The 25,101-nt window shown below is 41.7% G+C and overlaps 2 protein-coding genes across 2 annotated transcripts; one reads left to right on the top strand and one right to left on the bottom strand.

Moving 5' to 3' along the window:
• Nucleotides 1-14,234, bottom strand: DNAAF1 (dynein axonemal assembly factor 1; the record flags this gene model as incomplete). The annotated part of the gene is made up of 13 exons (XM_082319396.1): nucleotides 1-98; nucleotides 409-775; nucleotides 1,954-2,022; nucleotides 4,850-4,959; nucleotides 5,756-6,016; nucleotides 7,210-7,424; nucleotides 7,982-8,103; nucleotides 8,360-8,526; nucleotides 9,269-9,490; nucleotides 10,309-10,400; nucleotides 13,016-13,151; nucleotides 13,622-13,762; nucleotides 14,099-14,234. The coding sequence occupies 13 exons, from the start codon at nucleotides 14,232-14,234 to the stop codon at nucleotides 1-3; spliced, it is 2,136 nt and encodes a 711-aa protein (XP_082175522.1).
• Nucleotides 14,235-15,022: 788 nt separating this feature from the next.
• HSDL1 (hydroxysteroid dehydrogenase like 1) lies at nucleotides 15,023-23,646 on the top strand. Its single transcript, XM_082319397.1, has 5 exons — nucleotides 15,023-15,096; nucleotides 16,105-16,337; nucleotides 19,671-20,116; nucleotides 21,596-21,823; nucleotides 22,764-23,646. The coding sequence occupies exons 2-5, from the start codon at nucleotides 16,118-16,120 to the stop codon at nucleotides 22,863-22,865; spliced, it is 996 nt and encodes a 331-aa protein (XP_082175523.1). The 5' UTR covers nucleotides 15,023-15,096; nucleotides 16,105-16,117; the 3' UTR covers nucleotides 22,866-23,646.
• Nucleotides 23,647-25,101: the final 1,455 nt, after the last annotated feature.

The following is a 25,101-nucleotide window of genomic DNA, read 5'->3' on the forward strand; positions in this document are numbered from 1 at the left end:
TTAATCCAATCCACTCTCACTGTCCTCGTCATCTTGTGCTTCCTGAGGACATCCTTCACCCTCAGCCAGGCACTGTACCTCTCCATCACTGCCATTCCCTGTTAAAAGCATGAAGGCAAAAGGCAAATGAAACTCGCTGGTGGTCTTCAATACTGGAAAAAGAAATGTGGAGGCCAATTTTTTAAAGCCATTTAAATAAAACTCAGCAAGAACTTCTGTGTAGGAAAAGAGAAAATAACATTTTAATTCCTAATTTATTAGGATTCCCACACAAATAAAAGAAAGAGGTGATTGTTAACTAACAGTGGATCGAAAATTTTTCAGCAAGAGCTGGACAAATCCTTACTTTTAGTGTGTATGTGCCACCCAGCTTTTTCTCTGTGATTAATCATGTCACTGTAATCTTACCAGGGCAAGTAACTGTAATCTCACTGTCCTCTTCCCGTGGGCTTGGGTCATCCAGTTGATTGCAGACTGGTGACAATGGTAGGTTATCCTCAGTGATAACCTCTTGTATCAAGGGTTTCGAGGGGGTTGCTTGTTTATCTTTGATCTCCAGGTATCCTTCTGAATTAGCAGGCTCTGTAAAGAAGCTTTCAACAAGGGGTCTTAAGTGCTCCTTTTCATGCTCTTTATGCATCTTACACGCACGTGAAAAAATTGCTGTTGGAACTTCTTCTATTGAATTCTCAAACATGCTTTTATTCTTTTCTTCTGATGCAGAATCACTGTCATTTGTCATTTCAGAAATTATTTCAATCTTTGGGTGATGTTCCTGTTGTAAAGGTAGAAAATGTAATGGAAAATATATTAGTCTAGATGTAAAAGCTAAAAGATGGATAAATATCTCTTGGATCCACGTAACAGCTGTCAGCTTTGATGTGCTGTTCTCCCAAAATGTATGGAACGTGTGCTTCATACCATAGCTCTGCGTCTTTGTGGATGAATCTTGGCTTAACTATTTCTCAGGCATTAGCGATGAACTGACCATCAACTATTAACAGTTCATAAAAAGAAGACCTATTTCAGCAACTCAGCAATATGTGGGCTCAGTTCTATTACTTTTCCTCCAAACAGAGGGACCTGACTAACATCTTCCTCTCACTTCAGTTAAGAACTGAACACCCTTCGGAGCATGAGAGCTGCTAACACTTACTCCTTCGATAATTATCTTTGTTCCCTTCCCTTGTCTTCTTTTAATTGGAGGCTTTGTTGGCCAAGACATTTTGCAACACTGTTCTGAGTCTGTGACCAAAACAGCAAATAAATTTCATGCCTTACACTGACTGTAGGAAAAGTTTGCATTATCTTGGAGGTGCTTGTAAAAACATGTACTGTATCAGCCTCTGTCTCCAGCAAGGCAAGTATGAGTCAACATCAGCACTAGAATCAAAGCTGTGCTTTTAATCTTTCTTGTCTTTTTCTTTTTTTCTCTTCTGTTTCTGTTTACAGGCTTTTGCCTAGAAGACCAGTTTGAGAACAGCACAACGCTAATGTGGGCTTGAACTGCCTTGTGTGTGACTAGCCCCAAGTGGAACAGAGGAGTTTCAATCTCTCTGTATTTTCAGTTGAAAAGTCTGATTTTATTCAGTAGCAGGCAATTTGTTCTATCTATTCAGTCCCTTGCAGCATATTAGCACTGGTAAAGTGTATTTTAAGAGTAATCTTCATTAAAACACTACATGCTACTAAGAAATTAATCTTATTGAATTGTTGCATTACTTGATCTTAGTTTTTCATTCTATTTTTGCAACACAATAATATAAAAAATCAAATTAAAAATATTTACAAGTGGACGGAGAAGATCTGCTGAAACATCTGTTTGAGTTTATAAATGCATAACTGATTGCATCTCTCAAAACAGCATTTCACAACTTAGATTATCCTCATTTTGCAAAACATTTGTAAAGGTATTTAGGGAAGCTTCATCACTGGAATTAATAAGAATCTTACCTTTTGAACAAAGATTTCGTCTTCTGGGGGAAATTCATTTACATCTATATCTTCTAAATCAGGCAGTTCCTGAGGACAATCACAAGGTCATTAATCAGCGGGAAAAGCTACTCTAACCAATGAAATATGACATCTCTAGCTCATTGTGAATCTTCTTCAAAGCAATGCTTTTCAGGGTAAAAGGCCACAGCCAGGAACACTGCACTGTCATCCTCTCGGAGATGACAGTTTCCTCTGTGCAGCACATGTGGGAAAAGGAAAATTCATCTCTCTCCAGAAATAGCAGATGGGAAAGCAATGACCTTAATGTCAGACTGAATGCTATTTTCTACTATACTGTATGATTATGAAAAAAAAAAGGAAGATAAAAGGATAAACAGCAAGGCATTAACAGGATTTTAAAAGCAAATGTGGTTTATGTCTATTAGCTATGTCTTATCTATTCAGTAGATTTAATCTCAACTGCAACCCATCTTTACGGGTAAGAGTCAAATCAAGATCTGCAGTCTACCAGAAACTGTTTATCAGTAAACTCTGTTAACCTAAATACATCTAATAAAACAATGTTTTACTGTGAATGCCTCATAATTAAGGATATAGAACTGAAAACTTGCTGAGAACTGTTTTTCTTCAGACAGGTCCAATCATTTCAGCTTTCCATTAGAAAATATTATCTAAGAAAGACAGCTGCCACTTGCTGACACAAAAGCAAAAATAGAGGGTAGGCATACAAAATCACAGGTAGAAAGTAATACCTTTTTGCCAATTCTTTAATGTAGCTCAATATTGGTAAAGCATCTCCTTTTGGTTTTAGAGATTAATGATTTTGTAGCAAGCTGCTTGGCGTGGTAGCATCAGGAACACCTAATCTGTACTGTCTTGCGTGGCAAAGATTATTACAGAATTAAAATCAACAAAGGAAATTTGTGTTTCCTGATATGGTTGTAGCTAGTGCAGCATGTCCTGAAGTCACATGGTTTTATAAGAATATCATTAAAAATGTACAAATTAAGATTTGAGACTAACTTTCACTATTTCACTATTTCACTATTTCACTTCCTTATTGACATCAGATGCTATGAAATTTCCTTTGTTGATTTGAGACTAAGGTTAATGAATGGCATCTGATGTCAATAAGGAAGTGAAATAGCTGTTAGTCTTGTTCCAATCGGCAGGGTGCATTTGCAGATCAAACCAAAATCGCTTACTAAAGTTATCCTGCTTTAGGTACACTGAATGTACTTCAAACACTGCCAAGGCACGTGCAGCAACATGGGCTTGTTTCTGCTTGACAGAGGAGTGTCATAACCACCGCATTACAAATCCTCCTCTGCTCCTCTCCCTTTTATTACTACTGAGACCATCTACTGACTCCAAGGTATGAATAAAGACGACGGTGCTGCTCCAGAGCTTCTCACCATTGGCATCTTCACAGCCATTCCCTGCTATGTCAGCACTAAGTTTCCCTGGAAAATCTGCAATAGCGTGAGTATTGGAGGTTGTTGCGAGAAGCTCTTTCCATCGCTAAACATCAGTTGGAGAACCAAGTAGCATAGACCACTGAAATGTGTATTATTATGTGATTTAGGTTAGGGGTTTTTTTTTCTTCTGTAGAATTAGAATAGTCATACTTTTTATGTGTCAAAAGAAACCCCATGCACGTGTGCTGAAGAGTTCCTTTTATGCTACATTGAAGTTTGTGCAAAGGAGCGTGCTATGGTGCCATGTAGGACCAAGGGGAAAACAAACACTGAATCTACAAGATCTTCACATTGTGGGTACCTACAGTATCACTATTTATTGAAAGCTTTTATTTCAGACCCTGGAAGATCTGGTTATAATACTAATATTGTATATACTTGGAATTGCTGACAGTTCTCTCCACTACCCTTGTTAAACCTGTTATTAAAAACAGCCAAACGGGAGGATGCAGCAGTAAGCCCTCTACTGAAGCAATGAGTTGAGCCCTTCGATAACAGGATGGAATTTTTTCCTGGGAAATTAAGAGCCAGAAAAGATCTAAGAGACTTTTCTGAAACATTCCAGTAAGAATTTAGTTAACAGTGGCAGTATAAGGGATCAAAGAGTATATTAAGTGCTCTGGGAAATCATAAGCTCAGAAGTTTGTTATTGCTAGTTGTGTCATAATCTGACACTGTCAGTTTAGCAGCACTGTCATAATTATGGCATATTGAATAGTTCTCCTTTGAAGTGAGATCATATTTTTCAGTGGTATCCATGTCCTCCTCATGGTTAAATGTGGTTAAACATGTTTAAATGTTTGCATCATCGGATAGAAATCTTAGATAATAGAAGACCATATTACGAATGTCAATCACTTATTATATACCTGAATGATGCACATTCTGCTTTTCTTGGAAATATACCTAAAAGTTATATTTTGAGAATTAATTTATAATTATCTAATACTGCTAGCTAACATTCACAATGAGTGGGTGGTTATTTCTTCCTTATGCTTTTTCTACAATAGTTCACATTTTCAACTGCGTATTTCATGTGAGTCTTGCCTAAGAGGATGTGTGTATCCACTAGATTCTTTTTATTGTGACTTCTGTTTTTTAAATGAGAGCCCTCATTAACTTCTCCAGAGAAATCACAAAGACAGAAGGTCAACTTCAGGTTATTTATGGCCAATGCACAAAATAAACTTTGGAAGCAGTGGTAAATTCTTTACACATGCTACACTAGAGAGAATGAATACCCCTACAATTTTACTTTTGGGTTTTTTTTCTTTCTTTCCTTTTACTTTTCCTAATAGCAGACCTTTCTTAGAAACATGGCCATATAGTTTTATTAGCCAGGATGTTACAAGAATTAATTTGAGAGCAGACAATACTCAAATCTGAACTTCCCCAAATCTGAATCCAATACATACGTCAAGATAAAGTTTCTCTGGTGTCTCCAGTTTGATCTGTCCAATTTCAGCATATTCATCCAGTTCAGGAAGCAAGGCCTTTTCAGTAGCTGCCTTCTCTCTTGGTAGATCTAAAGAATGAACAATAGTCAGTTGCAGAGAACTAATTAAATAAAAGACTTTCTGTATTGTAACAGCAAGCACTGCGAAACCAAACTGCTAGGGACCTGACTACCATTGCAGAATTCACAGCTGAATCCAGCTCTTTGTCTTTCCATCATATTCTTGGTTGCCCTTATATTGTATAAATTAATATTTGCATTTTGCAATAATGTATTCCACAAAGCTACAAAATCATAGAATCACAGAATGCTTTGGGATGGAAGGGACCTTTAAAGGTCATCTAGTCCAACCCCCCTGCAATTGGCAGGGACAGATCAGGTTGCTCAGAGCCCCATCCAGCCTGGCCTTGAATGTTGCCAAGGACGGGGCATCTACCACCTCTCTGGGCAACCCGTTCCAGTGTTTCACCAAAAAGCATTCTTCCATGTGTGAAGGCACAAAACCACCTCTAGAGTGATGTCCAGCTTCTGCTGGCAGACAGACCATGCAGTTTATGGGGGAGCAAGGGAAGCCTGTAAGCGCTCCTGTCCTGTTGCTAAACCTGGCACACATGAGAAGTGGAATTCCACCTTTATGTAGCAGAAGTTGCAGGTTGAGCCCTCACAATTTTTTTTGTTTGTTGTATTTAAAGAATATTTTATCCAGTATTACTTAATTTTCAACTAGTCACTGTGGAAATCTAATGGGATGTTCTTATCTATGAATCAGTTGGTTTGAATCACGGCAGAGGCAGTGCTACACTAAGAGTTTGGCTCATCGTCTCTGCATCCTCAGTTTGGTTTGATCCTTCACTGTGTACATTACTGTCTGTCTTCTTGTGGAAGTTTGAGCGTTTGTAAGAGTTTGATTCCTGTGTATCCTCTTGAATTCTAGCAGGAATGTTTCCAGATGTGAAATCTGTGTTACCTTCCCTATTTGGTAGAAGTGTTATCACTTCATCACGAGCATCAAAACTTTCATTTCTAAATTTCTCAGTCTTCTCTTGAGTATCTTCCTCTTCTGATATATTTGAAGTCTCTGATGTATTAGAATTTCCATCACTGTCATCTGAATTTGCAGGTGCTCCTACAGAAGAAACAAGTTCATTAAAACTGCTGAGTTAATTTATCATTACTCATTCTAAATATCCAAATTTTACTACATGGTCTTAATAGTTTGGCCTAAAATATGCATCAAGAGCTCCATCTTTGTTTGAGCACCTATTCCTGGATCAGTAGTCCTCCCAGGATTGCAGAAATGTTGTGGGTTTTCCCATCTCAACTCCCTAGCAAATACAGTTCCCCAGCAAACAGCTCATCTAGAGAAAACACTATAGTAAATAATTGTCTGGTATCTATAGTTAACTTCGAAAAGACTCACAATTGACTACGTATTTAAATATATGCTTGAGCATTTTGATGGATCAGTGACAAATGTTGACGTTATCCTCTCCTTCATGCAATCTACCTGCTTGCAGAAGAAGTTTTACTTGTTAGTCAGCCATGTTTGATTTCAGAGCCTGTGAAACCCCAAAACGTATCAGATATAGACAGATAAACACTCCTCCGCACTGTAGTACGGCCTTCTTACTTGGCTTCAGTCCTGTTTATCCTGAAACATGCACACTTCTCTAGAAAGGTTAGGTTGGGACCTATTACTGGTCGTAAACATATGCTTCCTTGAATAACGTGACAGGAGAATTTATAGCATAAAAAAGGGCAGCAAGTGAAGCAAATGATTAAAGACCCTCCTCTTACTGCCTGTATTACCACTGCTGTAGGCTCTAGGCTGAAGCTCTTCCTGTGAGTGAACGCAGCAGTGGAGAGGTGCCTGGATGGGGACTGGTGAGGTGGCTATCACTAGGTCTTACTGGAGCACACGTGCCTCGAAGCCAGCCCTGTTCTGCATCTTGGGGAAATATGGCTCTTGGGGTGTCACTGCCTGCCTCCACCCAGGAACACCTGCTGGAACTATTATTGCCTGACCAGCATCTGGTTGCTCTGGTGAAGAGCACAAGAGCTTGGAACGCTGGGACAGAAAGTGGTTTGTTGTTTTTTTGTTTCATCAGCAGTGAGAAAGGTGATGATGATTGCTTAAAATTGTTGTGGTTAATCTAAGATGCACAAGATTAATAAAGTGTTTAGTATGGGGAAAGAAGATTCATAAATATATTCAAAAAATTGCACCAGCCTGCTTCTGAACATTTAGGAACTATTCATTTATTTTAAACATTCAAATTGAAGCAGACACAGACATCTTCCAAAACAGTAACCACAAACCTTCTAGGATGTCTGTTGCATCTCCATTTCCACATTTTGCACTTGCATCTCTTTCTTCCATATACTTTTGTCTTTTCCTTTCCTCTGCTTTTTGCCTGATTGCTGCTAAAGCATCGATGCTATCTTGGATTTTTTTTCTCTCTCTGGTTTCCCATTTTTCCCTTTCTGCTTTTTCAGCCTCAAGCCCTCCAACAGCCCAGGCTTCTGCACAGGCTCTAATGAAAACACAAAAGCTCACTGTAATATAGCTATAAAAGCCCATCTTTATAATGAAAGAGAAATTTAAAATAGCTTGCAACAGCATAAAATAGCTGCAAGAGAAAAAAAGCATATAGCAGTGACAATCCCTTATGCAACAGGGATGCACGTATATCTTCTCTTGTATGCGGAACTGCAGCAAAAGAACCGAAGATATCCAAATGCTGGTGATTACACCACCAGAGATCTGCCAGGAGTGCTGATCTTGGCTCTGCTTTTCCAGACACCTGTTCAGTTTCTGTTGAAATCGGGATTTGCCTCTGGTCTACAGACTTGGCTAAAACAATTCTGTTTAAGAATTAATTCCCTTGGGAAAAAAATGCATGTTTTTTTCTAGCTATGTTAGATGTAGAACTCCATAGTATAATACTCTTGTATTCAAAGTCACCTAACCTCAAAAAATTATACTGGTCAGTCTTCCTTTCCTTCTGTGACAATATTGACAAAAAATGGATGAGTGATCATCAGCATTTGAGCTCTGTTGCTGTGTAAAGAAGATGGCTCTGTTTCTTACCTGTCCTTTGGGAAAACTGGTCTGTCATCCAGATATGTTAGTAGTTTTAGTCGAACAATAAGTGTTTTTCTATAATTAGCAATTTTCTTTATCACTTCATTTCCCATCAAATTCAGCACACGCTAGAGAGACAAGGGAAACAATTTTTAAAGCTGAGTAGCAAAAAAATCCCAATCTGCATACGCGCTTTCTCTATCATTTCAAAAACAAGAAATGAATAAAATATCCTGGGTGTTATAGGTAATCTACAAAAAAAAAAAAAAGTTTAATAACATTTCTTTTAGACTGCGATCTATTGTGCACAGGACTACCCGACAAAACCATTTAATGGGATTCACCCATATACATGATATAAACCCTCAGCTGTATTTGGCTTACCAAGTTAGGCATGGTCTCCAGAATAGTTACAATACGTGGATCACTTAGATTGTTGTGGGAAAGATCGAGCACAGAAATACTTGGGCATTCTTGCAAGTGCTGTATGTCTTCCACTGTTTGTAACTTATTGTGAGCAATCTGCAGAGTCTGCAGGACTTTCAGACAAGCTGTCAGACAAGAACAGTACAATGTAAGGAACGGTAACAGTCACTGCTTCAGGGAGGGTTTTCTGGAGCAAGTAGAAAACTGCCTTGTCAAAATAATTGTTTCTATTGAATCGTGGGGAGCTTTATTCTAAATTTGTTGTTATGCTATATGTGCTTTTTGGCTAGGCCTCCCAAGCTGCTTTCTTCACCCCAAGAAAAACAGTTTTTTGTTTTTAGGATGGTGGTTGTTTTTAATTTGTTTCAAACTAGTCAGTTACACAAAAGCAAGAGCTTGTGTTTCAAATTACTCCCAAATGATAATGTACAGGAATTTTTTTTTTCTGCTGAAGATGGAATAAATCCTTTAACAGACATAAAAGATTTGGTAATCATGTCTGCAACTGCCACAGCACATCATAACTGTAAAGCAAATGGTGAAAACTGGATTGCCAGCCCGTCTGCAACACAGGTAAGTACTTAGATGGTATTAAGAAGTGAGGAAAGCCTACATAATTGTCCTAGGTATCCACGTGAAAGAAATTACTATGTTTTTTCTGTTTTCTCATCTATTTAAATTGCAAAATACATAGGTTTGACTCTTCAATAGAAGCCTTGTGGACTTTGGTATGGGATATCGTGCAAAATTCTAACACGAATAAAAAAACCCCTTGAAACTAGTGCCACTAATAATAGCTTAGCTTCATCAAAGCTTAGGAATATCGGCTTGTTATAAGTTAAAACATGTTGCACCAACAGTTCTTACAGAGATTCTCAATGGTCTTAACGTAGTTGTTACTGATATTGAGGGAATCCAGCTTTTGTAAGTGTTCAAGGTTTTCAATTTTGTTAATTAAATTGAGTTGCAAGTAAAGGCAACGCAACTCTGTCAGAGCCTCCAAATTCTCGATTTTTGTTAAGCCATTGCATTCCAGCCATAAACACTTTAATCCAGTATACTCTTCGAGATTCTCCAGGCGGTCAAATCCTGCAGAAAAAGATGTTTTAAAATGAAATTGCATTGGCTGAAAACAAGTCTTTGGAAGAGTAAATTTCATCAAACCAGGGCTGCTGAAACAGCCTGTGAGAACACTTGTACTCAAGTTGCTGCCAGTATCTCCACTGAATTAATGGTACAGTACCTGGCCGCTAAAGGGCAAAACGAGACAGGTACCTATTCTGGTCTATCTCTCCTGCAGCCCTTTAGATGCTCAAATAATACATATTGAGAAAACAGCAAAAACAAGGCCAAATGTAGAAGGTAGATTCAGCATGTCCTATTTATTTAAAACAATTCTTATGCTAACCTGAACCAGCTAACCATATCATGCAAAAACCTGCTCAAAGATGACAAGAGGATGATCCGTGTTCATTCTAGCAACTTCTTTTTCTTTCAGTAGTATTTGAGAACAATACAAAAGTCCCCAAAGCTGGAAAACAGCTTCTTTATACAAACACATTTAAGAAGAAATACATATATTTTCCTCTGAATGCAACCCAGACCAGTATTTTAAGACATTTCTCAGAGGCTACTATTTTGGGGGGAAAAAAAAAAAACAAAAGTGTCCCTTGATTCCTACTGATCCTTTGAAGGACTCCACAAAGTGAATTAGGTCTATAATCTGTTCACTTTTCTACCTTCATATTGACTAATTTTGTTTCACAATTTCATTACTATATAAAACTAAATTATGTTTCTAATTTAAAAGAATTATTAGATACCTTACTTCAACAAGCCATAAAATAGATTCTCTGCTAAAATGCTACTTAGAATGATAAATCTAAGCAGTTTTGTCCACATCTTACCTTTATAATGCAAGTAAAGCGTATCATTTAAGTATGGGGTCACGTATAATTTCTGCTGCTTACAGATGTCTTGCAGAATTTTTTTTGTCATTCTAAAATAATAATGGGAAGCAGAAGCAAAACAAAAAATGTATGTCAGTGCACATTCTGAACTCTTTGGGTTTTTAACAGATTTCAGTGCAACACAATTAATAGTTCTTTTATGCAAGAGAAATGGCTATAGCTTTCAAGACTATACTAAAAATAAAAAGCAGTAGGTTTTTTTAGAGTGGCTTTCCATTTCTACCTGTTTGAAGTGAGTTACTAGGCTCTTCTGCTAAAAAACAGAGAGTATGTAGGAAAGTGGGTAGGGAATTAGAGAGCCCATCTTCTTGGAAAAGAGCAGCATGATTCTATATTAGAATCTGATTCCTTCGTCTCCAATTCTTTCCTCCATTCCTTGCTGCTTTGGTGCAGGACCTTTGGTAGCATAGCCAATACGCAACATTTTTCTCAGACAAGAGAAATCAATAGTTATCAACCTAACATTTTAATGAAATGCCAACTCTGAAATAGCACTCAAGACAGTTTTAATATACAGCCGTGATTGGCTAGGAATGCCACAGTAAGAAAAATAAATAATACCTGTTCAATTGTAATTGCTTAATTCTCCACAACAATCCAGCTCCACTCTTTTTGGGGTTCATGCAAGCAAGAAGCAAGAAAAGGCTACTCAGGGCAGCTGTGGGCTACAGCTGAACAGTGCAGGGGCAGAGGACTCTGCAAGAGGCATTGGGCAGAAAGCTACAGTGTGAAACAGCAGAGGCTGCAGGGGCAAAGCACTTGGGCTGGCAGCCAACAGCGGCCAAACAAGGCCAAAGCTGCACGTGGCAGTCAGCAGAACAGCAAACCCCCAAAGCGGTAAGTACATGGGTGGCCTGAAAACTGTTAAACCAGAAATGGATCACAGCGAAAAGCAGCTGATGGGATGAGTTACGCCGTTATCTGGGACCCCGTGCTAGACAACACTGGATCGACAGTTTCATAGAGTTGGTAGTCCCCGAGTAGGGACTTGCAGAGAACGACAGGACACTGGTTTTGGAGGCAAGGTGTCCAGGGCTACATAGAATTTAGTAACATTATAGACAAGAAACTTGGGAACCTATTAGGAAAACACCTAGCAAAAAACATTCCAAAGCAGAAAATATATCTTCCTGTTTAGAAAGATTAGATTCTGTAAAAGAAAATTCCAAAATAGAACTTCTAGTATATATTTCTCACTTAAAGAAATATTGCAGAAGTACAATGTTAAATGGTCCAAAATTATTTTCTACTTCTAAATTCCATATTATCAAACTGAACTTTGCATTTTTGGTCATAAGTATTTATAGGACTAAAGCTTGTAACGGTAAGATTTTCTTGTCAGGAAGATATTTTCAAAATAACAAAAAAAACTTGAGTCAAGGCAGTGAAGTTAAACCTTTCATAATGAATTTGCTTTTAGATTTATTTATTTACTTACTACACTAAAAAATCTCAATATTGCTGAAGACCAAAACTGTAATACAGTCAACTAGTCAGCTGAGTTCCTGGGGCAATATAAAATATGATTGTTGGCCTGTAACTGCCCTGTAAGCCAAACATGCCTGACATAAATCTCTGAAGCAATGAAAGATTTAGAAACCTTTATTGTATTGTCAGCCCAGATATGCTAGCTACTTGCAGTATATCCCACTGTTTTTCATTGTGCTATTTGTAGTAGCATTTAATCAAATTATTAGCATCCTCAGGGGATTTATAGGATCTTAAAACTTGTTTCTTCAAAACATTAATTACTTTATGTGCAGTTGTTGCTCTCTACCACCATTCTTCATAAGAACTTAATTCTGAAGTGTGCCAGGCTGATTAGCCTGGGATAATGAAGTTTTCTATGTAAATACAGTCCAATCTACTTCCTGATAACTCAATGAGAGTCTTCCCCTTGACTTTAAAGGACTGTAACTGTCTCTACCAGAACAGCTATGTTAAAGTTAGCAGCAACATAAACTTTGGCAAGTTTCACCAACACGTAAGCAGGTACAGGAGCAGAGGGTAAATGTTCATTGTTCCTTATATATCACTCCGTAACTAGCCCATGTGACCAGACTTTCAACATTGTTATTAAACAGTACCAAATATGGGGTTTAATTTTATTATTTACTTGCAATGTGCTTAATCAGAGATAACACAAGAATAATCCCATTTCACAACTATTAATGAACAGCCATCATAGTGTATGCTGGTTTAGGCTGGACCAAAATGAGAGCCAGAGCTTACAAAGGAGTTGCATCTTATTGTCAATCATCTGAGGTACCTCTGGATTTCCTCTGCTAAAAATTATCTTGACGACAACTGTAATACTTATATTGTGATGAATTAATACAATGCATTGTCTGAATTGATGCTTAGAACTGGTCAAATCTACTGACAAATGATTCCCACAAGAGTTTGCACAGTTATCTGCAGGTCCATTAAATAGACTACATCATGTAGTTAGAATGTAGTTTGCTATTGCGGCCATAAAAAAGCCGTACAGATGCTGGAACTATCAACAATTCCTGATTCATCGATTACTCTCAAATTCATCTTCAAAATTGCTCTCCTGAATTAATTTGTAGAACAGCGAAACTCCTATTGACTTCAATGATGCCAAGATTTAAATAAAAAACATCCACAAACAATGTATTACCTTACACAGCCCCTCTTTTCTTGTGCCCTTTGACTGAATGAGCTGGTTACCGATTTGTGATCACCATCTGATTTTTGTTCATACTGTTGATCTGCTCTGGACATACAGTTGAAGGCTTTCTCTTGAGTTTTAACATCTTTGTAAGAAAACAAGTTGCAGTTTAACAGCATGAGTTGGGAAAAAGTGTCATGTTGCCAATTACTTTAGAGAAATATTGAAGAGCACTGGAATATGAATGTCAAGAAAAGAAGTGTGCTAACCAAGATTTTTGCTGACATTTTTAATGAAAGGAAACTTAACTTCTTTAGAAGGCAAAGTAGTAAAATAAGTAGTAGCAAAATTAATTGTTGAAATTTGCTTTTTTTTTTTTAGATCTGGAAGTCAGGTAGTACCCACCAGTCTTAAGATTATTATAATGTACAGTGACACTATAAAGTACTGGCACCAATATTCTTATGGTCTTAGACATCTACTATATATTACATTTAGCTAAAAATAATTTGAGTTTAACAAGACTGCTAATGTTGCGCCTAAAGAGACTACAGTAATGGTGTATCTGAGTCATCTCAAGCACCGTTTGTTAGTCTAGCTCTTCTACAAATTTACCCTTTTGCACTCTTCGGAAGGTGTCTCCAGTGCTATATTCATTCAAGCTGTCTTTAGATTGCCTTAGATTAATTGCATTTTCAATGTTTTTCTCCTCAGATTCCTGCTCTGCACCTTCTAGTTGCACTTGTATTCCACACACTTAAAAAGAGACAGTGCAAACAAGATGATTATACCAGCTCATTTAAACATGATTGTAATTAAAACATTTAGAGGTCAGGCTAGCTGTATGATTGCAACACAGGAGAAGGTATCTCTCCAGGTAGAAGAAAATTAAAGAAAAGGGGGGGGGAGGGGAAGGCACAATAAGATAGCAGTTGAGTAAGCCTCAGGTACAGCAAGAGTTTCAGTGACTTCAGTGGGAGAAAGAATAAACTCATATTGCATCCAGATGAGTAACAACAGACTTGATTTCTAGGCTTTATGTTCACTAAATTTCCCTAAATTCATCCCCGCGAACCAGCTGGAAGGGCTCACCTGTGTTGACAGAATTGCCTTCATCTTCTGTCTGGGTAGCTTCGTTTCCGGTATCGGTCACAGACTCTCCTGACACCTCTTGCGCAGTAACCTCCCCTCCAAGGCCTTTGTCTGAGTCTCCATTTTGTGATTGCATTTTAAGATATGTGATTTAGACCAACATCAGCCAAGTCAGTATTTGACTTACAATCCAACTTCCAGACTAAATGTGTAAAGGCTTTAGTAGGAGAACCTGTTACAGATAAAAAGACCACGTGAGTAAATTATGACGCCTGCACGGAGCTAGCAACTTGGGGCTATTCATTGTGGAGACACCAAAAGGCAGGGAGAGTTTATCTTAAACCCTGCCCACAGTGGATCTCGCTCAGAGCAGAGAGGACCATGGCCGAGAAGCCTCCCAAAACCAGAGCAAGTCACTTCTGTCGTTTCGAAGCCAGTGCGCTGAGGTTGCTGTGATGGTGCTCCTTCGAGGCACAGCCTGCTCTTGTGTAACGCCTGCGAGCCGGGTGGACTCCTCAGGGGAGTTTTACTCTCCTCACAAGGGTTGCAGATGCTGTTACGTTTCCCCCTGCACTTTTTGGTGTTACAGCCCAGGAGCTCTCTAGACAAGACTCGTGCCCTAGAGCCTGCTGCTACATCTCCCGTTAAACCTGCAACTCCCTTTACCTGACCCGGGAGCTGGGCTGGGCCGGGTGTACCGACCCAAGCCCCGGGGCACGGGGTCGGCGGCCGCTCCTGGCCTCGCCGCGGTGCCTCCCTGGCAGCAGTAGACGTTAACCGCGACGGACCGGACGGGACGGGACGGGACGGGACGGGATGGAGCGGAGCGTCCCCGAGCCCGCTCTCGCCTCAGCCGCCCCAACCGCCGCCGTCGCCATGGCGACGCCGCGCGCAGGCCCACAAGGCCCCGCGGCCGCTCCCGCCCTCCCCGCGCAGCGGTGCCGGCGAGAGAGGGGAGGGCGGCGGCGGCGGTCCCGGCCCCGGCCCCGCGGCCGACGGTGAGACGCGCCGGGCGGGGGCGGCGGGGGGCGGCTCTGCCCGGGGTTCCTCCCCGTGGGGTTCCTCCCCGCGGGCCGCGGCTGAGGAGTTGGTTTCCCTCCGTTACAGCACGGCTGTACAGAGAGGGCCCCGGGCAGGGCCGGGGCCGAGCGAGGGGCCGAGGCGCCGGGCCAGGCCCGCTTGTCGCTGGGGCTTGTCGGCGAGGGCGCGGCCGGAGCCCGCTGTCCCTCCCGGGGGCGTGAGGCCTGCGGCCCGGGTTGCGCTTGGCCTCGCTGGGCGAGGGGAGGGCGGCGTGTAACGGCCCCAGAGCCGGTGGCGGTAAGCTGCCGGCTCCGGTCGTCGGTCGGGTGCCGCTGAGGAGGCGGCGGTTGGGCTTTGTGCTTGTTTTAAAAAATTATTCGCTAGTAAAAACCTTGTGAGACACAGCAAGCTCTCTGCTGAAAGCCGGTGTGACGTTAGCGCGCGGGACCGTCCCGGGGTTCAGGGGTTTTCAAGCCGTAAGGAGGCGGTGGATGCGGCGCGCTCGCGGGGAGGGGGCTAGCGCTTTGTGCCTGCGCCCGGCACCAGAGCTGCGCCTCTGCCTCTGGGCTTGCGCTGCCTCTCGTGTAGCTTTCTGCGCTTGGAAGAGCGTCTTGTTTCTTGCGTGCTCAGCTCTCTCTTGCTGGTTATCCTTGCCTCTTTTGTAGGTGGATCTTAATCTTCCAAAATTAGTTTTTCCATGTGGTGCTTGGACTTGAATTGTTTTATTTACAGTATCATTGATCGGTATCATTGCAGTATAACTGATTTGTAGCTAAACCCTTGAACAGGGGCTAAGCAGTAGCTAAACCAGTGAGGATGATGGTAGGTGATACCTAAATTTTAGCAGGCTGAGATGTGGCTTTTCCGCATCAAAATGGTGCTCAGACCGTAACATGCTGAATCTCCAAGGTTATTCATTCAGTCTGAAAAGTTTACATGGCCCAAGAGGCAACTGTAATGGCTTGTGTCTCTTTGTTTTTTTCCAGGCTTGTGATCATCATGGCTGCAGTGGATCGTTTCTACCTCTTGTACAGAGAGATCAGTCGTTCCTGCAGTTTTTACGTAGAGGCCCTGGCTATAGTTGGAGCTTGGTACACAGTCAGAAAGTGTGTCTCTCTTGCATTTGACACTTACAGCATGCTTAGGTTGCATTTAATTCCAAAGCTGGGAGGCCAGGTTGATCTTGTCAAGCAGTATGGAAAATGGGCCGTGGTCACTGGTAAGAGACTGAAGCAGTATATTTGCTTATGTTTGTATAACATACTGTGCCAGTACTGTAAAACTTGCTAGCTTGTATTGCTGGCTGAGCTTTATGTCACAAGCTGGGGCCTGCATTATCTTGGGTTGCAAGTTAATCTGCTTGAGCTGTGACAGTTGTTCAGTGTCTTACTAAGTTCCGTTCCTCAGGAGACGGGCAAGGTCAGTCTGTTGACTGACTGCTGGGAAAGAATCAGAGAGCCATTTTTCCCAAAAATGGCGAAGTACACCCCAAATGTATACAAGCGTAGACAGAGATGCGGACAAGATCCTTTTTTTGCTATGGACTTTTCAGATGTGCTCAAGTTCTTCAGCAAGGTTTAAGTCATGTACCTCTGACATCCTTGCCTTTCACTAAGGGTCTACTCTCTGTTGTTGTCATAGAAAATATAAAACTCGTATGAGGTGGGATTGCAGCAGGTTCCTACTGACAGTCATGGAAACATGGTGGGATGACTCGCACAACTGGAGTGCTGCAATAGATGGCTACAAACTCTTCAGAAGGGATAGGCAAGGAAGGAGAGGCGGTGGGGTAGCCCTGTATGTTAGGGGCTGTTTTGATTGTCTAGAGCTTAATGATGGTGACGATAGGGTTGAGTGTTTATGGGTAAGAATCAGGGGGAAGGCCAACAAGGCAGATATCACGGTGGGAGGCTGTTACAGAGCACCCAAGCAGGATGAAGAGGCAGACGAAGTACTCTATAAGCAGCTGGGAGAAGTCTCACAATCGCTAGCCCTTGTTCTCATGGGGGACTTCAACTTACCAGATGCCTGCTGGGAATACAGTACAGCAGAGAGGAAACAGTGCAGGAGGTTCCTGGAGTGTGTGGAAGAGAACTGCCTGACACAGCTGGCGAGGGAGCCAACTAGGGAAGGCACCCGCTGGACCTCTTGTTTGTGAGCAGAGAAGGCCTGGTGGGCGATGTGATGGTTGGAAGCCGTCTTGGGCATAGCGATCACAAAATGATAGTTTTCAATTCTTGGAGGAGGAGGGGGGTCAGCAGAACTGCTACCTTGGACTTCTGGAGTGCAGACTTTGGCCTGTTTCAGGGCCTGGTTGGCAGAGTCCCTTGGGAGCAGTCCTGAAGGGCAAAGGAGTCCAGGAAGGCTGGACATTCTTCAAGAAGGAAATCTTAAAGGCACAGGAGCAGGCTGTTCCCAAGTGCCAAAAGACGAGCCGGTGGGGGAGAAGACCGGCCTGGCTGAACAGAGAGCTTTGGCTGGAACTCAGGAATAGAAGGAGAGTTTATGACCTTTGGAAGAAGGGGCAGGCAACTCAGGAGGACTGCAAGGATGTCGTGAGGTTATGCAGGGGGAGGATTAGAAGGGCCAAAGCCCAGCTGGAACTTAAACTGGCTACTGCCATAGAAGACAACAAAAAATGTTTCTACAAATGCATTAGCAACAGAAGGAGAGCTAAGGAGAATATTCATCCTTTATTGGATGCAGAGGGAAACAGTGACAGAGGACAAGGAAAAGGCTGAGGTACTTAGCACTTTCTTTGCCTCAGTCTTTAATAGCAAGACCAGTTGTTCTCGGGGTACCCAGCCCCCTGAGCTGGAGCACAGGGACAGGGAGCAGAATGAAGCCCCCGTAATCCAAGGGGAAATGGTTGGTGACCTGCTACACCACTTAGACATGCACAAGTCTATGGGGCTGGATGGGATCCACCCAAGGGTACTGAGGGAGCTGGCAGAAGTGCTCACCAAGCCACTTTCCATCATCCATCAGCAGTCCTGGCTAACCGGGGAGGTCCCAGTCAGCTGAAGGTTAGCAAATGTGACACCCATCTACAAGAAGGGCTAGAAGGAGGATCCAGGGAACTACAAGCCTGTCAGCCTGACCTTGGTGCTGGGGAAGATTATGGAGCAGATCCTGAGTGCCATCACGCGGCACATATGGGACAACCAGGGGATCAGGCCCAGGCAGCATGGGTTTATGAAAGGCAGGTCCTGTTTGACGAACCTGATCTCCTTCTATGACAAGGTGACCCGCTTAGTGGATGAGGGAAAGGCCGTGGATGTTGTCTACCTGGACTTTAGTAAAGCCTTTGACACTGTTTCCCACAACATTCTCCTGGAGAAACTGGCTGCTCATGGCTTGGACGAGTATACTCTTTGCTGGGTTAAAAACTGTCTGGATGGCCAGGCCCAAAGAGTTGTGGTGAATGGAGTTAAATCCAGTTGGCGGCTGGTCACACGTGGTGTTCCCCAGGGCTCAGTACTTTTTAATATCTTTATCAGTTTAATATCTTTAGCCAGTTCTTTTTAATATCTTTATCAGCGATCTGGATGAGGGGATCGAGTGCACCCTCAGTAAGTTTGCAGATGACACCAAGTTGGGTGGGAGTGTCGATCTGCTGGGGGGTAGGAAGGCTCTGCAGAGGGACCTGGACAGGCTGGATCGATGGGCCAGGGCCAACTGTATGAGGTTCAACAAGGCTCAGTGCAGGGTCCTGCACTTGGGTCACAACAACCCCATGCAACGCTTGGGGAAGAGTGGCTGGAGAGCTGCTCCGCGGAAAAGGACCTGGGGGTGTTGGTCAACAGCTGACTGAATATGAGCCAGCAGTGTGCCCAAGTGGTCTGAAGGCCAATAGCATCCTGGCTTCTATCAGGAATAGTGTGGCCAGCAGGACTAGGGAAGTGATTGTCCCCCTGTACTTGGCACTGGTGAGGCCACACCTTGAATACTGTGTTTAGTTTTGGGCCCCTCACTTTAAGAAGGACATCGAGGTGCTGGAGCCTGTCCAAAGAAGGGCAATGAAGCTGGTGAAGGGTCAAGAGCCCAAGTCTTATGAGGAGCGCCTGAGGGAGCTGGGGAAAGGAGGTTGTAGTGAGGTGGAGGTCGGTTTCTTTTCCCAAGTAATGAGTGATAGGATGAGAGGAAATGGCCCCAAGTAGCGCCAGGGGAGATTTAGGTTGGATATTAGGAAAAATTTCTTCACCGAAAGACTTGTCAAGCATTGGAACAGGCTGCCCAGGGAAGTGGTTGAGTCCCCATCCCTGGAGGTATTTAAAAGACAGGTAGACGTGGTGCTTAGGGAGATGGTTTAGTGGTGGACTTGGCAGTGCTAGGTTAATGGTTGGACTCAATGATCTTAAAGGTCTTTTCCAACATAAACGATTCTATGATTATATGACAACGTTGTCATTATTGTTGTGGTTTTGAGATCACCATATTCAGTGCCATGTGATCTTCAGAGAAGGCAATAAAGCTATAATTGAAAGAACTGGCAAAGGAGAAGGCTGGGGCTGCTCTGATTTTCACCTTGTTTTTTTATTTTCTATTCCAGGTAGCACAGATGGTATTGGGAAGGCATACGCTGAAGAACTGGCAAAGCGTGGTGTCAACATCATCTTAATCAGCCAAAACAAAGAGAAGCTGGAGGCTGTATCTAGAAGCATATCTGAAACCTATAAAGTGGAAACAGATTTCATAGTAGCTGACTTTAGCAAGGGGCGTGAGCCTTACCCAGCCATTAAGGAGGCTCTGAAAGACAGAGAAATTGGCATTTTGGTGAATAATGTAGGAATGTTTTATCCCTACCCGGACTATTTTACCAACCTCTCTGAGGATATGCTGTGGGACATGATCAACACAAATATTGCTTCTGCTAACATGATGATGCATATTGTGCTGCCGGGCATGGTAGAGAAGAAGAAAGGGGCAATTGTGAATGTTTCTTCTGCAACCTGTTGTCAGCCGACACCAATGATGACAATCTATGGAGCCTCTAAAGTAAGCTGGGGTGTAATGTTTAATGGTATGCACTGAAAAGTAGATGCATTATAGGCTGGTTGGTTGTAAACACGTTCAGCAAGGATATCAAAATATACTTGAAAGTTTTCTAGGGATTTGTTCAAATACCGGAGGTAGATGTTACATGCAATATGCAGTAAACCCTTTATCCTCACCAATACTGGGCTTTGAACCAAAGTCAGTGCTATTTGGATTATGTGTGAACTGTGGCATAACAGTGGTTCTAGGAAAAATGTTACTTTCCTCAGAGGAATGATGCGCAAAGCAAAGTGGCAGTTCTATGACCTATGAAAGGGTCAAGAATTTCATCTCCCCCCTTGGTTATGCTAAGTGTCTGCAGAACTGCACGCTGAACTAAAACAATTAAAAGGCCTGAATGAAAAAGAACAGAACAATACCAAGTGTACCAAAGTTTCTTCCTTTAGCTGCCGTCATGAATCCAAATCCTAGATCAGCAATCCAGTTTAAAGCCTGACCTCTGTACGGTTACGTTGGCACAGAAGTGGGAACAAGCTGCTCTAGTGTCCTAAGCCTCTCTGTGCGTTAACGGTGTATGGTGTTTGAAGTGGTTGGTTTGTTTGGTTTCTCCTAAAGTGGGTGTGAGAGCATTTGTAGAAGGTGCTTTCCCAACAGTTTGCGGGGAATGGTGCTTTTGTGAGGCCATTTGGGGGCAGAACCCCATTCACTGACAAGCTGAGTTTAAAACGCTCTTGGGGGGTTACTGGCTGTGTGGCACAGCAGTAGCTTCGGCATGGCATCAGTGTTGCTGCCTTGATAAGACCGAGCCATGCTCGTTTACCTGTCTGTTTGATTCCAGCCATTCCAGTTACCAGGCTTGTGCTTTTTTATGTTCTTCTGTTAAAAGCAGAATGAACTAAAGGAGATAACACAGATAGATACACATAAACAAATGCATGTTTAATTTTGCACAAGGGAGCTGCAGGAAGTAATTAACCTAGCTTCTGGGGAAGATCAGTTGAGTATGAAATTCGCCTGTAAATGTATTAAAAAAAAAAAAAGGGATTTCATTTTGTCCTTTTGACAGTAGTATGTATAGTTAGCTTTGGAGTGCTCCCTGCAATGCCCCCAAACTAAACTAGGTGTTTGTTTTTAGATTAAATAAATGTTTCTGTATTGTTTTTAAGCAGAAATTGTCCGATTGTTTGTTAAATTCACATCAGAGAGTTAAGCAGTTGTTTTGTCCTGCAAGTTACTGTACTGTTGCAGGTTTTTAGCAAACAAATAACAATAAATAGAAATGTTGGTAATGCTTTAGAAATGTATACTTTTATACTACTTACTCAAGGTTTTATTTTTTTAGCTGATGTATAAAATATGCTACAACTCTTCTGTAATTTTAATAAAACTCTGCCCTAAGACTTGATTGGTTTTTAAAAAAAAAAAAAAAAAAAAAAAAAAAGGCAAAAAAGATGTCTCTCTCTGCTTTTGTCTTTCTAGACCTACTTGGACTATTTCAGTAGAGCACTACATTATGAGTATGCCTCTAAAGGAATTTTTGTTCAGAGTTTAACTCCATTTGTAATTGCTACAAAAACGGCAGCATGCAGCAGCACCACATCACGAAGATCTTTCTTTCTTCCTTCTGCTGAAGAATATGCAAGTCATGCTATTTCTACTCTTGGGTTATCCACAAGGACTACTGGTTACTGGAAGCATGCAATAAAGGTACTAGTTTTCATTAAACTATTTCATGTTTGTCAATAGAAGTAAATAAGCTGTTTACTTTCTTAGGAGTCTGAATGAAAACTATGCTTATATTCTGAAAAAGTGCAATATATATTGTAGGACTTAAAGGTATTGTGCCATATTTTCTCGCTAATTCTGCTTTTGAAAATTATGCTCGGGCATGCTTATTTTTAGAATGAGAGAGTGAACGAATCTAATTCCCACTTGAAAAGCACGGCAAACATGGTAAAGAGACAACTTTTTATTCAAAAGCACAAAGTATCTCATTTTACTTGGGGCATTGCTAACTGGGCAAGTATTTCACTGTCGTCTATAAACAGAAGTAGCTTTTTTCAGTCTTATATGTTTCAGCATAGTTCTGCTTTGGGGAATAGTGGGCACAGAAGATGGAATAACAGCAGAAAAAAAAGCCCACATTTTTATCCTAAGCTACCTGGAAGCAGGTCCTCCGTATGTTAGGTTTTCATTTTTGGGGGCAGACTGTGGGCTCCGAAGTAATTTTATGAACATTGGTCACATCTCATGTGTCCTGCCTATTGGCTTTCTATAGCATTAGGTCGAGTAGAAGGAATTGAAGAAGCGGGGATTAGTCCAAAAGGAATAAAAGAGATGGGAAGGATTCTGGCAAGATGTGGCAATTAAAGGAAGTGGACAGTATTGCTGTTGTGAACTTGAACAAACCACTTCAGGATTTATTTGCAGAGCCTAACTGTTCGGCTGTAGGCACTACTTCCAAAATGACTAAATATATTTACTTCTGGGGGCTGAATTTAAGGCTTAGTTGCTGATGTTCGATTAGGTTTTGGCTTGCTTTAATGGTAATTTGAGAAACTGTTTCCTTACTTTAATGGAATGTATCTTAATCTCTCCCTTCCTTTCTTCTTTTTCTGTTCTCCTGTCTCCCTGTGCCTCTCCACAGTTCACGCTGGGTGAGCACCTACCTGAATGGATCTGGGCGTGGTTTGCAATGTATTTTTGCAGAATTGTACGCAAGGAAGCTTTAACATGCAAAGTGAAATAGGAGTATCCAGATGTCCTGTGTAACGAGTACTATATTCTGATCAGAGTGCTGCAAAAATGTTTAGTGAACCTTGGTGGACTTACTGTGACTTATCCATACCTTGCTAAACAAGCTATGTGTTACCTAGACATCAGAAGTCTGGATCCTCTCTGTATCCTTGTCTTAAATAGCTCCTCCACTGCTTTCCTCCATGACAAAGAGCTGATCTTGTTGAGGTTAATCTCTGTTCACTTTCGCTTCAAGGTAATTGAGCAGGAGCAGGTATAGTTTTAATTCTGACAGTAAATGACTGTCTCTTGCATAGTGCTGCGTGATGTCAACTTGCGAAGTTGACAGAATTTGAGAATTCTCCAAATCTGTCAGAAATGGGCCCCCAAAAACTCATGCTGTTCAAAAAGACCATCCTAGTCAACTATATTGTTTCATTAATATGTAGTTTTGCGTAACTTTTCTGTCTTGTAAGGACAGATGTTTGTATGTTTTAAGTGCAAATGTTGTTGCTTTCGAATGATTTAAGGAACTTCTCAAAATTAATGTTTATGGCAAGGTACTGTTGACTTGGAGGTTGTTTAAATGACTGAAAAGGTCTTACGGAGCTGCAAAGTAATTTGGAGATAAGCTTGTATGCTTTCTTATTCCAAGTGTCAATGATCTTGATAATACTTTAAATATTGCTTCAGCAATCTGAAATACAGCTGGAGAACTGAATAAAGAATGTAAAACAACATTAGCTAAAGAAAAATAATGAAGAAATAATGTTTTGATTTAAAAATACTGATTGTTTTCCTACAATAATTAAAAAAAAATTGAAGTTTTGATGCTGTATGATTTTGATGGTTTTCTTTATATAAATAGGTATGTTTATGCATATGTACTTACTAGAAATCATCTGGTATCATACACTGTGCTCATATGTGTTGCAGGCTCTACATCTTAGAGTCAGGAAAGCTGTCCTTTCTGCGTACACATAATTGCTACCTGAAAGAGGGACGTGACTTAGGAAGAATGTTCTCAATTTTTTTGTATTTTTATATTATCATGGGCTCATTAGTACTGCTTCTGTAATGTTATACTGAAATATTAAACTCATGAAATACCTATGCAGTACCTTACACAGAGCAGCATGACTCAAGGAGCATCCTCCCCTCACTTGTGCTAGTATTTGTTGCTTGAATGTTACGGTGCTGTATTTCCTGATGGTGACAACAGGAGGTCAGTATACTGTGCTAGCTTGCTCCCTGAAATCCCTACTGGAAGATGTACAACAGTTGCCTTGTGTTGCTGAATAATGCAGTCGTGATTACGAAGTGGGTATCTGTTGCTCCTCCACAGTAGCTCCAGACTGGTGATGTTAGAACATCATTGTAGAGAATAATTTAGTACTCATCCCTATCCAGTAAGAGACTGGATACAAATCTGTTTGTAAATAATTGTAAATTCTAAGTTGTATCATGTGAAATGCTGATTAGATTTAAAAAAAAAAAAATCCAGATGTTTAATATATTAATATATTCACGACTGAATGCTCTGTTGAGATACTGATGCTTGAATTTATTGTCCAGAGTGAAAATAAGGCTGTGATTTTTATAATGAAGTAGCTCCCTCCCTTGACACTTTGTTAGTGTTCTGTTGTTGCAGCTCCATATTCTCAGTTCTTTTTGGGGGGAAGGAGGGGGGAGAAGATGGGGAGCAGTCGGCAGGGTGGTATCAAGGGCAGGGACCCATTCAGTGGTTTTGGCTGCCGCTGGCCTCCTGTTAGCTGACCCCAACCTCAGCTGGCCCTGAAAGCCGTTTGCTTCAATTGTGCAGTATAAAAATATGTATTAGGTGTTGCTAATAATGACTTATGCTTGTTTGCAAATGGGATTTAAACAAATACACCTCTTTTTAGCAAGGGTTTAAAGGAAGCTTGAGAAACGCGGAGCTGTAGAACACTTCTGCTCCCCTCTCTCCCTCACGCTCGTCGGGCGCTGCCTGCCGGTCCCTGCCGGTAACATCCACATCTCGGCTCTTCCCGGCAGGAGTTAGGTCCCACTCCGCCCCCACCTGAACGACCAGCTTCTCAAACAACCTTCTTCAGAAGGCGGCGGCTGCTGCGCGGCCTCCTCACCGCCTCCAGCGGGAAGCGGGAAGCGTCCCCCACGGCGACGTCCGTTACCGCCCGGCCCAGCCGCCGCCGCCAGGACCGGCGCATGCGCGCTGCAGCGCAGCCCCGCCGTGCCGTGCGCACGCGCCC

This window comes from Platalea leucorodia (genome assembly GCF_965183815.1).
Source record: "Platalea leucorodia genome assembly, chromosome: 8".
Taxonomy (NCBI): domain Eukaryota; kingdom Metazoa; phylum Chordata; class Aves; order Pelecaniformes; family Threskiornithidae; genus Platalea; species Platalea leucorodia.

Excerpts from the sequence above, each read along its gene's own strand:
- HSDL1 (XM_082319397.1), top strand. The coding sequence starts at position 16,118 with ATGGCTGCAGTGGATCGTTTCTACCTCTTGTACAGAGAGATCAGTCGT. Across the intron at positions 16,338-19,670 it reads AAAATGGGCCGTGGTCACTG|GTAGCACAGATGGTATTGGG; the intron begins GTAAGAGACTGA and ends TTTCTATTCCAG. Across the intron at positions 21,824-22,763 it reads ACTGGAAGCATGCAATAAAG|TTCACGCTGGGTGAGCACCT; the intron begins GTACTAGTTTTC and ends GCCTCTCCACAG.